The following is a 17,730-nucleotide window of genomic DNA, read 5'->3' on the forward strand; positions in this document are numbered from 1 at the left end:
GCTATTTTATGTCATTTTAGATGTCTACAACTGTATCAGTTATGATTTTTCTCTACCGTGGAAGCCTTTAGAATTAGATTCACACTGCTAAGGAAGCCTGGCTTTACAGGCAGCAATATATAAAAAATAATTCTCAGAAAGTATTTAAAATAGTTTTATTGTACAGCAGGTGTCTTGCACAAAGTACATGATGATGTGGTGCTGTATGAAGGTTTTCTTGGCATGACTCATGCAGCGCTCCCACCCAAATGCCAATAAAACCAGTATATAAAGGATAGAGAGAGAGAGGTGTGTGTGTAGCACTATATTATAGGAGACATTGGCGATGACCTTTATATCAGGGTTGTCCAGCACTTTCCATTATAGCGCCCTATTATCAATTGCTTATAATTATTAAACAGAGGCTGAAATTTTCCATGATGGGGTGTTCATCCCACACTAGCCCTGGCAGGGTTAACAAGGCAAGAGAGGCTAATTAGCCATTTGATGCACCTGGAGGGAAAAAATGATCCAATGGGTATGTCTACACAGGAAAGAAAACCCTGTGGCTGGGCTGTGCGTTCTGTTTCATTGCTGTGTAGACTTTGGGGCTCCCACTGCACAGGATCCTAGAGCCCCGGCTTCAGCCTGAGCCTAGAGGTCTACACAGCAACGAAATAGCCCCGCAGTCTGATCCCCGCAAGCTTGAGTCTGCTGGCGCAGCTGTAGGTTTTCTTTCCTATGCAGACATACCCAGTGAGGCTTAGCTGGGAATGAAGCTCAACTGGGCAGAAACAAGTGGGGCTTCTATAAAGCCAGAGAGCTGGCAAAAGAAGAAGGGCCTGCAGTGAGAGAGTCTGCAGTCACAGTCCCTGATACAAGGGGGAAGAGTAGGAGCCTGTGATAGGCAGTGTAGGAAGCCATTTAGGGAAGGAGCAATAAGGGTTGGGAGACTAAAGACCTGAGCTGCTGGGTTGAGGGTCCCTTGACTGGAACCCAGTGTAGATGGTGGGCCTGAGTTCCCCCACAAGTCACTGCAGAAAGGGCATGCTAGGGGCAAACTATCTGGAGACTGCCAGGGACAGTTTGGAAGGAGACTTTGATAATACTGTGGAAGAGAGGGAATTTCAATGTGACTTAGCCAGAGAGCTGAGCCTCTAAGAGGAAAGTGCTGCAACTCTGGGAGCAAGGGGGAGGCTGTGGAGTAAATGAATAGGATGATGGGATGAGCAATTGCAGGAAGGGGTGTCAGACCATGTGGCAAGCTAATCTCCAGATGGGCCAGTAGGAGGCACCAGAGCCCTAAAAGCATTCCTCACTACAGCTGGGTATTGGCCTCAGGCTGAATTTTTATGCAAAGCTTTAGTAAAAATTAAATTTATTAAAGTTTTCTGAGAACGAGGCAAGTGAAAAACAGGTATATTTGCTAATATAAAATTTCCCAACTGTTTTTTTTTAAGAGTCTCTCAGGGTTCGAGCTAGGGTTTGAAATTTGACAGGGTCTTGTGGTCAGAGATTTGACTAAGTTATGAGCCACAGAATTTGGTTCTGGCCTCTCTCTAAACATTGCTCACCATATGTGTTTATAGTAAGGTTGTCCTTCTGCATGAGGGTGTTTCAACTTGTGATTCTAAGGTTTCTTGCCTGATATCACTGTTTTAAAGAAACTTTTTCTTTACACAAACTGGTTTAAAGTCCTAACTACCAAAACCACAAGCTTGAAAACTAGCTTTATGTAAAAAGGAATGTTTCACTTCTAAGTTGTTACGATCAGAGTGAAAGTGTCGATTACTACATATAACACCAGTTATTTAGTTTTAACTTTTATTAGGTATGCGTATGCACATGTAGCAAATCATTGCTTTCAGTGGAAAGAAAAGTCCTATTCTGATGGTAGCTTCATCATAAAATAACCATACCTATTGTAAGAAGTTAATAAGCCAAAAGTACTGTCTGAAAATGATACCTCCACTACACTCAATTGGCTTGTGGCAAAGCTTTATTTACCATCAAAAGACATCTTTTAAAAAAATAAATAATTTCTAATAATTGTTTTATAACCAATCATTTCCTAATGATTTTCAAAATGAAGATGGCTAGTTTATAAGCCGAGAACGGTAGTCTCCTGCAATATCCTTGCTGTTCCTCAATAGCTTATGTTTGGGAAGCACTCTGAGCTCCTTGGATGGAAGGCCTTGTGAATCTAAAACATTTTTTTTTTAATACCACCACCATAAATGATTTGAGAGTCACTGCATGGGCAGCAGGACACCTGGAGAGCATGAGGAATTGCACTATAGTTTGACATCCACAGATGACAAGATGTGAAGACACTTGAAAATTAGTCCTTTTTTCCCCCCTGCCATTTCCCCACAGTATGTGAAATGTGTGCTGTTGTCAGTATAACATGGCATACAGCTGAGTCTTTCTTGGCTCAAGTTTGCATGTTTTCACATGGAATAGGTTTGAAGATTATTTCAGTGTTTTCCAGCAGTACAAGGTCATATCTGCACAGATGTGGCCTGCATAAAGAGAATAAATAAACAAAAGAAGCCATTGATATAAAAACAAGCTACCCTCTTTTCTTTGTTCACATGTCCTCTTATAGCACTTTAGGGATTTGTATAGAATGAGTTATCTGTAGTATGCTTAGGCGGAAAAGAGGGGCTGGTAGGTGAGGTGGGGTTGCTTCCTGCCTATGCTGTGGATCACAGGAATATTTAAACCAGATTTTTTGTGACATTCTGCACTGGAAAAGTCTCTTGCCTCTCTTAATGATAAAAGAAAGTGATAGCCACTTTCTCCTTAGAAAAGACTTTTCCAGAGGATGAAGTCAATGCAGACGGGGGTCAGTCTGCTGCTATCTCCTAGGTGACAGCTTGGGTGAGAGGCTCATGAAAACCAGATATATCAAAGGACTGGATATGGACCTGGAACTTGAAAAGCAGGGAGTGAGGAGATCTGAGACACAGAAATGAAGAGGTGTCGCAAGAGAGGGTTGGAGAGAAGAGACCTGGCTTACTAGGAACAGAATAAATTTTCCTTTTATTATTCTGTAGCGAAGCCCAAAGTGCCTGATCTAGCAGAATTTATGAGAAATCTAAATATGCAGTTCATTCCTTTTATTTTGCTACCATTTTCTCTCTATTGTTAATAAACCTTATTTTTAACACAAGTAGATGATCCATGGCCTGTTGCTCAAGAAATTTCACACAGACTGTCCCAAAGACAAGAAAACTCGTCAGCCTCTATATGCTGAACGTTTGTATTTACTTGCATCACATTTATTTTCAGTATAGTATTGAGCCGTAGGCAACATCCTTGTAACTGCATAAAGGGCCTATACTTCTTTCCAAGGCCCTTATTTAAATCTCCTTTTAATCAATGCAAATTTTGCCTGAATAAAACTGTACATTGAGATCCCAGATTACACATTTTAGAGACAATAAACCAAATTCTGTCTTCAAGCATAGATACAAAATTCTCAGTGACTACAATGGGAATTGTATGTATAAATTTGAGGGCAGAATTTGACCCCAAAATATATGTACGGTAATTAGACTATGTGGTCTAAATGTAATTCTTCTGGCCTCAATCAGCCCAGTAATCCACATGAAACATTTAAAACCATCTAATTTGCCAGTATGGAGATTGTTAGTAATCATCCACTTACCTTTCTGGATTTGTAATTGACCTTAACCTCATTTGAAGAATCCTGAGTTTGTGCTTTGGGCCTATTACAGACCCTGTGGAAAATGCCAAGGAAATTCTTGCAATTTTTTCAAAATCCTGGTCAAATCCAGCTAGCACACTAGTTTGGTTGTATTGTTGAAAAGTTGCAACTTCACTAAACAGAAAGCAGACAATTTAGAATATACTCACTAAGAAGCAAATCACATTTTGACTAGATTCCGTGTAATATTCACAATGGAGGTTATGGAGAAGTGCCAGGCTCTTGAATTCCTGCTGATTTTTCTGAGAGTGGGCTATCAATTCAGATTCTCAGATCCAAACCTGTTCTTATGATTTTGGTACCCAGTCCCCACCAAACCCCCAAGGCATCTACTTTTATGGTCTTGTTCAGAGGTGGGAAAAATCTCATGAGAAGGGTATGATTTTTATCATTCAAGAGGGTGGATATCTTGGGAAATCATTTGATTTCTGACACCGTAGACTGAAATCTAGTTAGAACAGCTCACAAGATTTTGGTGTTGTTGAATCTGACCCCAAAATAGAATCTGAGCTCTGATTCTGCCTTCAACCTGAACTCAAAGTCATAGATTAAATCCAATCATGGTTCAAACACTGCCTTTTATATGGACCTATATGTTCATTTAGGCAGCCATGTATACTGTATAACATATGCTAAATACAAAATTCTATGTTAAAAGTAAAGGAGTACTTGTGGCATCTTAGAGACTAACAAATTTATTTGAGCATAAGCTTTCGTGAGCTACAGCTCACTTCATCAGATGCATTCAGAGGAAAATACAGTGGGGAGATTTATATACACAGAGAACATGAAACAATGAGTGTTACCATACACACTGTAACCAGAGTAACAGCCGTGTTAGTCTGTATTCGCAAAAAGAAAAGGAGTACTTGTGGCACCTGAGAGACTAACCAATTTATTTGAGCATGAGCTTTCGTGAGCTACAGCTCACTTCAAAGTGAGCTGTAGCTCACGAAAGCTCATGCTCAAATAAATTGGTTAGTCTCTAAGGTGCCACAAGTACTCCTTTTCTTTTTACTGTAACCAGAGTGATCACTTAAGGTGAGCTATTACCAGCAGGAGAGCAGGGGGCAGGGGGAAAACCTTTTGTAGTGATAATCAAGGTGGGCCATTTCCAGCAGTTGACAAGAACGTCTGAGGAACAGTGGGGGATGGGGGAGGATTAAACATGGGGAAATAGTTTTACTTTGTGTAATTACCCATCCACTCCCAGTTTCTATTCAAGTCTAAGTTAATTGTATCCAGTTTGCAAATTAATTCCAATTCAGCAGTCTCTCGTTGGAGTCTGTTTTTGAAGTTTTTTTGTTGAAGAATTGCCACTTTTAGGTCTGTAATTGAGTGACCAAAGAGATTGAAGTGTTCTCCAGCTGGTTTTTGAATGTTATAATTCTTGATGTCTGATTTGTGTCCATTTATTCTTTTACGTAGAGACTGTCCAGTTTGACCAATATACATGGCAGAGAGGCATTGCTGGCACATGATGGCATATATCACATTGGTAGATGTGCAGGTGAACAAGCCTCTGATAGTGTGGCTGATGTGATTAGGCCCTATGATGGTGTCCCCTGAATAGATATGTGGACACAGTTGGTAACGGGCTTTGTTGCAAGGATAGGTTCCTGGGTTAGTGGTTCTGTTGTGTGGTGTGTGGTTGCTGGTGAGTATTTGCTTCAGGTTGGGGGGCTGTCTGTAAGCAAGAACTGGCCTGTCTCCCAAGATCTGTGAGAGTGATGGGTCGTCCTTCAGGATAGGTTGTAGATCCTTGATGATGTGTTGAAGAGGTTTTAGTTGGGGGCTGAAGGTGATGGCTAGTGGCGTTCTGTTATTTTCTTTGTTGGGCCTGTCCTGTAGTAGGTGACTTCTGGGTACTCTTCTGGCTCTGTCAGTCTGTTTCTTCACTTCAGCAGGTGGGTACTGTAGTTGTAAGAATGCTTGATAGAGATCTTGTAGGTGTTTGTCTCTGTCTGAGGGGTTGGAGCAAATGTGGTTGTATCGTAGAGCGTGGCTGTAGAAGTTACCTACTACAGGACAGGCCCAACAAAGAAAATAACAGAACGCCACTAGCCATCACCTTCAGCCCCCAACTAAAACCTCTTCAACACATCATCAAGGATCTACAACCTATCCTGAAGGACGACCCATCACTCTCACAGATCTTGAGAGACAGGCCAGTCCTTGCTTACAGACAGCCCCCCAACCTGAAGCAAATACCAGCAACCTTTCAGTGCAACAGTAATAAACATGCACATGTGACCGTACTTCATGAAGGTCTCTCTATATATGGATGGATATTTAAAGATACGGATCCTGAATAAGTAATGTATAATGTAGTATTTTAACTAACTTTGCCATAATCAAAAGTCTTTTAAAAATGTAGATGCTGCTTTGTTATTCCACCACTAGTGGATTATGGTGGCAAATTCCATTACAAATGTAAACATGGAGATGTAATTGGAAGTGTGCAACATTTTCAGAGTCTAGCATTCAATTTGATGTGCTTTATTAGCATATTTAGGAGCTATGAGAAGGTCAGCAAGATGAAACCCAGTGTTTATGTGAAAAGTATTTACAATTTCACCTGAATATGTCTTTGTTCCTTCATGCATGGTGCCTGGCGGGTTATTAAATGCTTAGAAATGCATGGAGTACATACCATGAAACACTAGAGAGTTTTAGATATGCAAGTAAATCCAGCATAAGCCGCATATGACTCAAAGCTGAAGGAATATGCAGCTAGAACTTCCTTGACAAGTCATTGAAGAGTCACTGAAAAACTGGTCATGCAGGAAATGTCTGGCTGTAGCAAGATTAGATTAGTCTCACAAATTTGCATAATCACATGAATCACCATTTCACCCTTGAGAATAATGCAGTATTTCTGGAGATTATACTCTCAAGGCCAGATGCTCAACTGGTGTAAACTGGAAAAGTTCCACTGGAGTCACATAGTTTGATTAATTTACACCTGCTTACATGGGATTTATTCCATGAGGTGCAAGCAACCCCCAAATCCTGTGTGCTTGCTTCCTGCCAGCACCAGGGGTTGATTGGCCTAAATTAATTGCCAAGAGTTTTGGATCTTGAACCCAGTAGGACTTACTGATTGATTGTGGATTCTGCTGTGTTCCCAGCTTGATCTGTTAGTTTAATTATGAGGGAGCCTCTTCTAACAGTTTTGTTCCAGATAATAATATCCACCAAGTAATGATGAACTGCAAGGCAGAGGGAGAGCACGGTTAGATTCAACTTCTTTCCTTTTCTGACAAAGTGCTTTGGGCTGGAAGCTGAGCTGCAGATGGAGCACATTTTCCTCTCATTTATCTGACATTTGTGTCTTGCTTCTGTTGCTTCCTTTCACTCTCAACTTTCAGTCTCCCTCTTGCTTGTCATCTCCTAGCCCCTTCTCATTTGCTTCATTTCTTTGCCCCTTCACATGATCACTCTTCTCCATTTCTCACTGTGCATTTCCTTGCAGTGGACCTTTTCCTTTCTGTTGCCACTCTACTCTGTTTACTGTCTCCTAGCAGGCTCTCACTTGACCCTTCCACATGGCTCTTTTCATATGGGATTCTTTCCCCTCTGCATGATGTAGATTTCCTTAGTTCTCCAGAACTTCCTTTACTGCTCTTGAACTGCCCACCTTGTCTACTTGGACTCTCTCAACTAGCCACTTTCTTCCTTCTAGCCCATCTCCTCTGCTGTTGCACTGCCTAGCCAAGCATGCTGTCTCTAGCTGTTCTACACTTTGCTCTAGGAATCATTTTGAGGCAGTTCTGTATATAGCCTGTGCTATACAGGAGGTCAGACTAAATGAGCACAAGGGTCCCTTTCAGGATTGGAATTTATGAAATTTTCCACAGATCTGTTGTCTGCTCTCATATCTTTTTTTCTCCCTTTTCTTTTTGATTCACTTCAGGATTTTTCCCCACCTTCTAGGGTGGGTACATTCATAGCACAAGAGTATGTATACTGAATCCAACTACTTGGGACAACCTGGTCAGTTGTCCTTGAAGCCAAAATGGCCAAGAGTTTCTCTGCTGCTGAGACAAAAAAGACCAATGAAACCTTGCAAAAGGGCCATCTTGTCATTCTGTGTGTTGATGGCAAATGTAAAACTGGAGCATGGAACACCTGAACATTGTTTGAAACAGCTAACATCCTCCTTTTCATCCAGCAGTTAAAAACCCTGAATTGAGATCTGTGCTTTATGTGAAGTGCCCTGGCCAGGAAGCTGTGAAAAGAAAGCTGAGAACTTGATGGGTTGCGCCAGCAAAGTGTGGCTATTGTACTTTTACCTAATGCCTGATAGGCATTGTAGGATTGGCAGGAGATTAATTGAGCGATTTATCAGCATGTGATTCCATACCAACTGTGGGCATCTTCCCATCAGCATAGTCTATGGTTCTACCAACACCTATGATGTGGCTGCAGATTTTTTTTACAAGCAACCGCAGATAGTCTTAAATGAAACCCCAGGAAGAGATGATCCTGGGCACCTTTAATGTCCTGGTAGAAGAGGATAATGACTCCTGGGCAAATTCACTTGGGAAGTTGGGTATTCAGTATTTGTACAGCACCAAGCACAATGACATCCTTGTCCATGATTGGGGATCCTAAGTGCTATAGTAATCCAAATAATAAATAATAGGAATGAGCAGCAATGGCTGGAATTTGCAGCTGCCAGCGACATGATCACTGACTCATTTTTCCATCACCACAAGATTCACAAGCAGACATGGTACAGCCCAGATGGTTTCTCTAGGACTCTTATTGATTGTGACTTTGTTAACAACCATTGGCAGTCATAGATGTAGGAGTTTGCAGAGGCATCGGACTTGACACTGGATCATCAGCTTTAGCTGGCAAAAGTGCACCTCTGACTTTGATGTCAGCCAGTTAATGGGCCAAAATTAGTCCAATTCAATTAAAACCTCTTATTACAACTAAGCTATCAAAAAAGAACTAGATAAATTCTTGGAGGATAGGTCCATCAGTGGCTATTAACCAGGATGGGCAGGGATGGTGTACCTAGCCTCTGTTTGCCAGAAGCTGGGAATGGACAACAGGATGGATCACTTGATGATTACCTGTTCTATTCATTCCCTCTAAAACACCTGGCACTGGCCACTGTCAGGAAACAGGATATTGGGCTAGATGGACCTTTGGTCTGATCCGGTATGGCTGTTCTTATGTTCTGTCATCTATTCTGAACTGCATAAGGCCATTGAAGCATTAGAGACTTAAGTCTCACTTCCTGTCACCTGATGAGGAATGGTATTGTTTCAAGTTGTCAGTGCAAACTGCTGCCAGCTCAGTGCTGGGGCTCGTCACTTCAGATGTCATCCAAGAATCAGTGAGGACATGCTCACTCACTTCATTCGCAACTAAGAAAAAAGTGAGACTACAATTCGAGTCTTTAAAGATGTTTGTCAAGAGCGAAAGCAAAAGCTGAATGGGTTCAGCTTTGGAACATCATCAAGTCACTTTGTAAGAACAATAAGGAATCATGGTGATCGACTCAGGCAGCGAGTGTAGAACAGGCTGCCATCAGGCATGATCTCCACACCGTCTTTTCACCTTTGCAGTGTTTGTGGGGGAAGGTGGCACCAGCTTGTCCAGTAAAGAATCAAGATGGCAGCATTAGCCACTATGCAAGATCTGTTGCATCGATGGGTAGATCATTTCAATATGTTCCTCAATTGACTGCTGCCTGCATTCCCTTTTCCATTTGAAGAGGGCCAGGAAGATCCAGTTAAGAACCTTTCTTCAACCAAAATGAGATCTGAATCAGTCATAAGAACGGCCATACTGGGTCAGTACAATGGTCCATCTAGCCCAGTATCCTATCTTCCGACAGTGGCCAATGCCAGATGCATCAGAGGGAATGACCAGAATAGGCAATCATCAAGTGATCCATCCCCTGTCATCCACTCCCATTTTATGGCAATTAGAGGCTTAGAGACACCCAGAGCATGGGATTGCATCCCTGACTAACTTGGCTAACAGGAATTGATGGACCTGTCATCAATGAACTTACCTCATTCTTTTTTGAATCCCGTTACAGTTTTGGCCCTCATACCATCCCCTGGCAACAAGTCCCACAGGTTGACTGTCTATTGTCCAAAAGCTGTAGTCTGGAAAGGCACCAGGGTTTGTAACATCACCCATGAGGTGTTGAAGACAGGTCAGAGTATTATTGTACCATGCTGCATAGACTCCTCCAGACCCTCTGGCACGCTAATATCATCCCTGATGATTTGAAGAAGGTGGTTATTTTGCCTCTGTTCAAAAAGGGCAATAAGGCAGAATGTAGCAACTACAGAGGTATTATGCTGTCCCCCAGAGGGAGTCTTCAATTCCATGTTAATGTCTTGAATCACTAACGCACTTTGTGGCAAAGGCTGGGATACTCAGTGTTGCTCTAGACCTGCTCATTCCACTGTCAACCAGATCTTTACCTTAAGGCAGCTTTTGGAGGAGATGGCTGAATTTAATAAGCTGTGTGCAGCAGTTTTTATAGACTTCCGTCATGCCTCTGATTCAGTGCATCAGGTAAGCTTATGGGATCTGATGACGTGACTCAGCATCCCTGGGAAGATAGTGTCATTGAAAGAAAAACTCTATAATGGAATGGAAAGCTGCGTTCAAGTCCATGGCAGATACATGGTATGGTTCCTATCTCCATGGGAGTTCAACAAAGCTGCATCCTGTCACCATTGTTGTTCAGTATTGGTACTGATTGATGGATAAACGTGAGGATGTGCCTTTTGGTGTTGCGCTGAACACCATTCTGCTTTGAGATCTCGAATATGCCAATGACATTGCTGGCTCAGTGTGGTGAATCACTGCAGCTGATGGCTGATCTGGTTGGGCAAGAAGCAGCGAGCATTGGTCTGGCTATTTATCTGGATTAAACCAACTTGCTGACCATCATGCAGCGTCCAACTCCAGATTACACCCAGCTCAATATTAACCTGCTCGGACGGGACTTCAAGCAGGTGGTGACTGTCAAATACTTGGGAAGCATCACAGACTGTGCGAGAGAGCCATGTTTCGGGCCGTTCAACAGCCTCAGTGAAGACATTGGGACATCAATCTTGCTAGGAAGCTGCAGATCTATAGGACCATGGTTTTACCCACTCTATTGTATGGCAGTGAAACATGGGTGCTGAGGAAGGCTGACAAATGGTGGTTACATTTTCATTTATTGTCATCTTCGTCAGCTGCTCCATATTAAATGGGAGGAATAGATCAGCAGTGAGGATATTCATAGCTGAACCCAGCAAATGCCTCTATCAGTGCTGTTTTGGTTTATTGCTTTCTTGGTATGGACATATTATTAGGATGGAAGACCAATGAATTACAAAGCATGTTTACCAATGAATGCTGCTTACATGGCTGGGGATCATGTGGTCACCAAACATTTCAGTGGCGCAGTGAGATTGGCTGGATGTTCAGTCTATGTCTATTGCTGTCAGAATGCCTTCAGGACCTCGTCAGAGAGTGATCCAGTTGATGCTCAGTCTGCAAGGAGGTTACATCCTGTTGGGATTTGCCATGAGGATGATGACAGATCTTTCACCTTCCTGCTTAAATTATTCCCTTCCTTTTCTTTCCTACGATTTCCAGGTTTTTCACCCTTCTGCTCAGTCCTTTTCTCTCTGCTCCTTGATTTCTTCTTATCCACTCACTCTTTCTTTGTTTCCAGAACACCCTTTCCTCAGTCCTATCACTCCTGCCCAGTGAAGCCTCTCTCCTTTGTGCCAGCTTCTTCTCAACTAATTTATCCTTGCTCCTGCTTGCTCCAGTCTCTCTCCGCCCGCTATCCCTTCTGTCCAGCCCTGTGCGTGTGCTTCCTCCTGCCCAGATCAGTCCCCTTTGTATCTCTACATGGTGTCTTTTCCCAGTTCCTGCCTGTGTACCCCACAGTTTCTCTCTCTTGTTTTTGAGGTTGCCAGGTGTTTTTTCCTTGTTCTTTATGGAAACAAACTTGAATTTTTTGTATCTGTTTAAAGCCTGATTCTGCTCTGAAATGTGTCTCCCTATAAAGGCACCTTTTCACTCTGCAGACTTTCCCTTGTGCATGTTTGCTGTCCGACTTGCTTGTTTTAGGGGCTAAAATAGGTTTTTGCTACTTTTTAATCCCATTAAAACTAAGAGTCCCCCTAGCTCTAGGACAGTGAGCATGATTCTCTTCCAGCTCACAGATCACATCTGTTAGCTAAGCAGCGGCATCAGGACCACCTCCTGCCCCCAGTCACAGCAGAGCAACTCTGAAGACAATGAGAATTGTGCAGATTTAGCTGAGCTCAGAGTCTGGCTGGCAGAGCCTTTCCCAGTGATGAGGCAAGAGAATGAAAGACTCTCCAATCCCTAGCAGGACTGGCAGTTGGACAAAACATCTTGGTATTCTTACACTGAGCATATTTGCTCCAGAAGTCACTGAGGGTTATATTGACCCTTTAAGAGCTGCACTGCCCCAGGGGAACACACCCTGCCTCTTTGAGCTTCTTGGCAGAGTGAGGGAGGGTGCCTACTACATCCTTATGGGATGGAGCCTGCTCCTCTGCAGCCCACTTCCTTCCCATGGTTTGAGGCAGGAGCAGGGGAGAGAACACCAATTGCACTTGGCCTTTGTTTGGGTTGTGTCAGCTCTGGGTGGAAGCTCCTTTTGTCCTCTTCCCACATGCTCCACATTCACATAATTTGACTTGCCAATAAACATGGGGCACCACCGTGTCATTGTACAGAGTCACTGTCAGAGCAAAACTGCGTTTTACAGAGAGCCTTCAAGGGTGACCTGCAAAGGAGTTTTGGAAAGTTGGGCTTGTGCTCATTTGTATTTGTGTATGATGGATTAAGAAGACCTGAAAGGGATTTACCTTAGAAATGTCTAGTGTGGTCTCCCTGGCTTTGCTGGAGATCTCCCCGATGTTTATTGTGAACTCTAGCACTCTGAAGAGCTGGGAGTGCTGAATCCTCTGTTAGCCACAGTGGCAATCAACAATTGAGTTACACGAGTGTTAAAGCAAACAGAGTTTGAAATGGTTTAATTGAAAACCCCTTCCTTTCTCCAGTTTGCTCCAGTTCTACTTCCTGGATTCTTGTGATGTCACCATTTCCCTACTCTCCAGTCATCCTGGAACCTTCCAGCCTACACAGAACCTGAATTTCTCGTGGGGAAAAAAACCCAAGCAGATAAAGTTAAAAAAACAGAAAACCCAAACACTTGTCACTGCTTCATCATCCATCATAAAGCTGATAAATATCTATTGTTTTTTCTTTGCAGGTCACCTTTAAGGGTTAACAGTTCAATCTCACACAGTTAAACTCACTGAGAGGTATGCCATTGACTTCAATGGTAGTAAGATTAGACCCCAAGACAGTTACTGTTTTTTCCTAGGCTTTATTCACATATCACCAAATTTACTAGTTCTAAAAGAGAAACTGGTCTGTTCCTGTGTGTCTCTACGGAGCTGATAGGGAAAGATTGTTTTGTCACTGTGCCAAGTGTATCTGCCCTTTTGGGGCAGAGTGCTATCATTGCAAATTGAAATGCATTTTATCCATCAGCTACAAGCTGTGAAATGCAATGACAGCTAACTGACTGTTCTGAATTCGATGTAAGTGCTGTTGCTGACAGAGAGAGTCCTCAATGCAAAGTTGAAGGAATGTTAATCACTCACGGCAGAATGGTTCTTCGTCTGATGTATCAAAAAACACTTTAGTCACAGGAGGATTCTTTAGTATTAAATAGCTTTTCCACTTGTCAGCATAATAACCTGTAGACCACAGTGTGAAAATTCAGCATTAGGTGACTGTACAAGACCAAATGACTGAAAAGAAATCAAGTTAGTGCTTGATTTATACCAAATTGCTTTTCAGCCACAAGGTGAATATTGCAAATAGTTACTGATAAAACACAGCATAGACAAAATCCCTAATACTCTGTATACTCATGTGAGTAAGCTAAGCCCATGTGTTAGTGCTCACAGGAATGAGGCCTAAATATGGCTGTTTTCTGTCCATCCCATATTTTAAGAGCCATCCTTTTTTAATATCTGCTGTCTCTTGTCAAGACAAAGTGTTGCTCAATAGAACAATAATCTCCCTTACTTTGGAAGTTTATTTCCAGGAGCTCAAGTATATTTTCTAGAGCCAGGGTTTCCAAACATGAGAGCCTAAAGTTACACTCCTAAATGTATATTTGGACAAGTAAAACAAGTGATCTGATTTTCAAAAGTGGAGAGGATTCAGCAGCTCCTGTTGAAGTCAGTAAGGGTTTAAGATACTGAACACCTCTTGGAAGCACTCAGCACTTAGCAGGAGCATGTGCTTATCCCCATTCAGCTCCCCAAAAGTATGTGAATTCTGCTCTGCCCCCCAGAAAAATCTACAAGTTCTTGATTTGGCTGTTCGGTCTCCTGTGAGTGCTGATCTGTGCAGTAACTGTGATGTGAATGTACAAAGGCTAAATGAAGCATCCAAATCCATTTTCACTTGTAACGTAAGCTAGGATTTATACCTACCTTTCCAGATGTGAAATGGTGTCATCTCACCCACCCACCCACCCGCAGAAGGAAGCAAAGGCTGTATGTGTTAAGGGACTCTGCAAACAGCTCTGTCCCATGAGTCCTTTGGCAACATGTACCAGAATGTTTGTTACAGGTTACATGGCATAACATAGGGTACAGTGTGACAGGCAGCAGTATGAGTCCCTTGGATTGTTAAAAACCATCTCCAATACACAGCTTTTATCCACATTGGACACTGCATCATCCTTACCCAGGACGGGGCATGGCATGGGCTGGAAAGCCTCACAGCTGGCACACTTGCTGTTCCTGTAATCTCTGTATGTATTACAGGGGTATGCAGTGATGTTGCAGCTCTCTTTCAAGGATGACAGGAACAGGAAAACAGACCTCTGATGGTCACATTTAAAATACTGTGATCCTTGTTGACACAAAGAAAAGGGATATTTCATTAGAAATCTGTGTAAGGCAGGCAAAATGTTAGTGCAACAGCAAAACAGCAAGCACCCTGTTGTTGTGACAGTATCACTGTCCATTCTTAACACAAGAGATGTTCACAGGGTCACGTTAAATCATGTCCAGCAACTTGATGTAGAGCTGCACATCCTGTAAAGCAAGAAACTCTGAGCCAGCGCAGCTTGTGCAACTCGCACTATAAATCAGATGGAAGGAGACCCTAAGCGCTCCACACTGCTTCTGGGCTGGACACAGATTATCCCCCACTGCTTCTGGGCCAGAGACACTGATTGTGCCCACTGCTTCTGGGCTGTCAACCGGGACATACCTGTTCCTACCAATGAACAGGGGCTTAGAATCTAAACAGTGCCTCAAGTAATCTAACCACAATGGACTTTCATGAGACCAGGCCCAAAAGTATGGGTATGTTTAAAAACACTGTAAAATGGCACCTTCATACTCACCATACACTGTCTGCTTCATATGTACCTTCAAGTCATACCTGTCTCCAGACTAAAAGAAGACTAGCCTATGGTTAGCACTGCAGAGCCACTGCTGGTATGCACAACTATGGATTCTACTCCACCTCATGAATTAGCCACCCGGTTCTTAGCTGGGGTTGTCACTTAGGTGGTGCATTCCTTTTGCATAAGCTCTTGTCATTCCTGATAAAAGCTCTTACAGAAGCAACTGATTCCATGGTCTGTGCTGAAACACACAGCAGTGTACTAAAACCTGCCTCAAAATGCCCACCTCTCCAATTTGGCATGCTGGTGACCTCACAGGAACTGTAAGGAAGTTCTGTTAAAGACCTACAAACAGCAGGAGAGGGACTCAGGATGTGTGAGAATAGCCAGGGCAAAGCTAAATTCCTGTGTGTGCTACCCTTGAAAAATGCCACAGAGCATTACAGAAAAGGGCAATGATGGCTACACTAAGCAACATAAGAGATCTGCACCTCTGAAGCAAAACAAGCTTCAGCCCACCATAAAAGTCCTTTGAAAAATGTTTCCATGGACCATGACTCCTTAGTAAGGTTGTTGCCCGATGTATAATAGTGCAGGGCTTGGCATCTTTCCCCAGCACACATGCTGCATTTTTTCCCTCTCTTCAATGGGTGACTCTAGATGTCCTCACTGCCAGGAGCTAAAGCCTCAAATTGCTGTCTCACAGTTTAGACACATGGTTTTATGGACATGATATCAATGCCTAACCAGGGCAAGTGGAAATTTACACTGCAAAAACATTGCTATTGGTCTCAAATGTATGGGTTTGCTGCAAATTTCAGTGTTTTCTGTAGAATTTAAATTTTTGTTTAAAATACACAAGTTTTATATTTTTTTAGTGCCTGACTAAACACAGCAAGAGCCAGTACCTCTCTGAAGAGTTTATACAATAGAAGAGACTAGACAAAGGGCGGGAAGGGAACCAGAGGCACACAAAGGGAAAGCGACTTGCTCACGGTCACATACTAGCTCAGTGGCAGGAACAGATCACAGGTCTCCTGAGTGCCAAAATGTCTGTCATTGCCAAGACATGCATCATTGCCTCAGTGTTGTCTTCTCCATTTACACTGTTCTCTGCACTGGTTCTGGGGACTCATTACTGGTAACACTTGTGCTTTCACACTGAATTTGCTTTTTTTTTTTTTTAAATAAAAAATCCCACATCTTCTAAACATTTCTACAAGTTCTTGGGGGTAAACTTGCTCACTGAATTTATGCATGCAAATTTGCTCCACAGCAAAATTTGATCTCATTCGCTCACTTGGAAGAGAGCAGAAAATCCAGGATGAAACAGCAAAAGGTTATGGGTCAGATCCTCCTCTGGTGCAAATCAGCGTGGCTCCCTGGACTTCAGTGTAGCGACCCCCCAATATACAGCAGCTGGGGATCTGACTTTTGGGTTGTTTTTCAAAAAGTTGGTTGTGGATTTTTTTTACTGTCAGTGAGTGTTTCCCCCACACTTCTTTGGGTGATTTGTTGAAAATATTTTGTCCTAGTTTTCCCAATGCAAAGTGCATTTCATTACCAGAAAATATTGTTTGTGGACAGCCGGGCTGGTCGGTTCCTCCATTGGCATAGAAGTCTATATGTCCTAAAGCTTCTCTGTAGCCTAGTCCTAATCAAAGAAAATATCATTTTTAGAAAGAATCTTAAAGTGCCGGGAAAAGAAATTTCAGATGAAGAATTAGGAACAAATAACCTGGATTCTTTTAGCATTGGCAGTCTCAGCTGTGCAAGAGATTTAGCTTCCTTAATCTATTTATGCATCATTGAACTAAAAGACAATGACCCCATTGCCATATTTTAGATAATGACATTAAATGCTCACAACAAGACAATGTGTGTGACATGTGCATGATGTGTATCTGGGCCCATCACCTGCAGAGAAACCATGGGAGGGAAAAAAGGTAAGTTAAATCTCTGTGGTTTTGTGGCCTTCTTAGGGAAGGAGTTTGCCAGGCCTTCAAGAAGGCAAATTGATGGTCCAGACAGTGGTGACCCTGGCCTGTCTTCTTGCCTTATCCAAGGGTAGATCTTGGACTCACAGAGCACCTTCTAGAAACTGCTGACATCCCTCCTCCATGCAGGAGGAGAAAATCCATGAGTGGATGGTCCCCTCCGTGCACAGATATGGGCCAGGGCTTGATCTCATGCAAGGAGGTGGATTCTGAACAGGATCCTGAAATGAATACAGAGCTAGTGGAGCTGTGTGAGAACAGGGTGATGCTGCTTTGTTAAGGGGAGCCACAGCCATTAGCATATGCTGCTGGAGTCTGGCAGGTGGGTCTTGAGTGCCATGGAGGAGAGCGATACAGTAGTCTAGGTCAGAGAAGTCAAACATATGGGTGTGGGTTTCAGCAGAGGAGGAACTGCGGGGGGGCAATTACCAAATGGTGATGGGGTGATTGGGAAACAGTGTGGGAAGAAAGGTTCAGAATCCAGGATGATGCCAAGGATACAGATTCACCTGATGAAAGTATTCTTGGCCCAAGGAGAATAATAAAGGCAGGCAGCGTTATGCAAA

At 42.8% G+C, this 17,730-nt stretch overlaps 1 protein-coding gene across 1 annotated transcript in view; it reads right to left on the reverse strand.

Moving 5' to 3' along the window:
* Nucleotides 1–2,413: 2,413 nt before the first annotated feature.
* The window catches only part of LIPH (lipase H), a 28,030-nt gene continuing 12,713 nt past the window's right edge, over nucleotides 2,414–17,730 (reverse strand). Inside the window, exons 5-10 of the mRNA XM_073358905.2 lie at nucleotides 16,732–16,821; nucleotides 14,498–14,665; nucleotides 13,399–13,494; nucleotides 6,813–6,924; nucleotides 3,653–3,826; nucleotides 2,414–2,501 (exon numbers count right to left, since the gene is read on the reverse strand). Of these exons, the coding sequence (XP_073215006.2) occupies nucleotides 2,414–2,501; nucleotides 3,653–3,826; nucleotides 6,813–6,924; nucleotides 13,399–13,494; nucleotides 14,498–14,665; nucleotides 16,732–16,821 (728 nt within the window). The remainder of the gene's footprint in view (nucleotides 2,502–3,652; nucleotides 3,827–6,812; nucleotides 6,925–13,398; nucleotides 13,495–14,497; nucleotides 14,666–16,731; nucleotides 16,822–17,730) is intronic.

The sequence above is a fragment of the Lepidochelys kempii genome, chromosome 9, assembly GCF_965140285.1.
Source record: "Lepidochelys kempii isolate rLepKem1 chromosome 9, rLepKem1.hap1, whole genome shotgun sequence".
NCBI classification, from domain to species: domain Eukaryota; kingdom Metazoa; phylum Chordata; order Testudines; family Cheloniidae; genus Lepidochelys; species Lepidochelys kempii.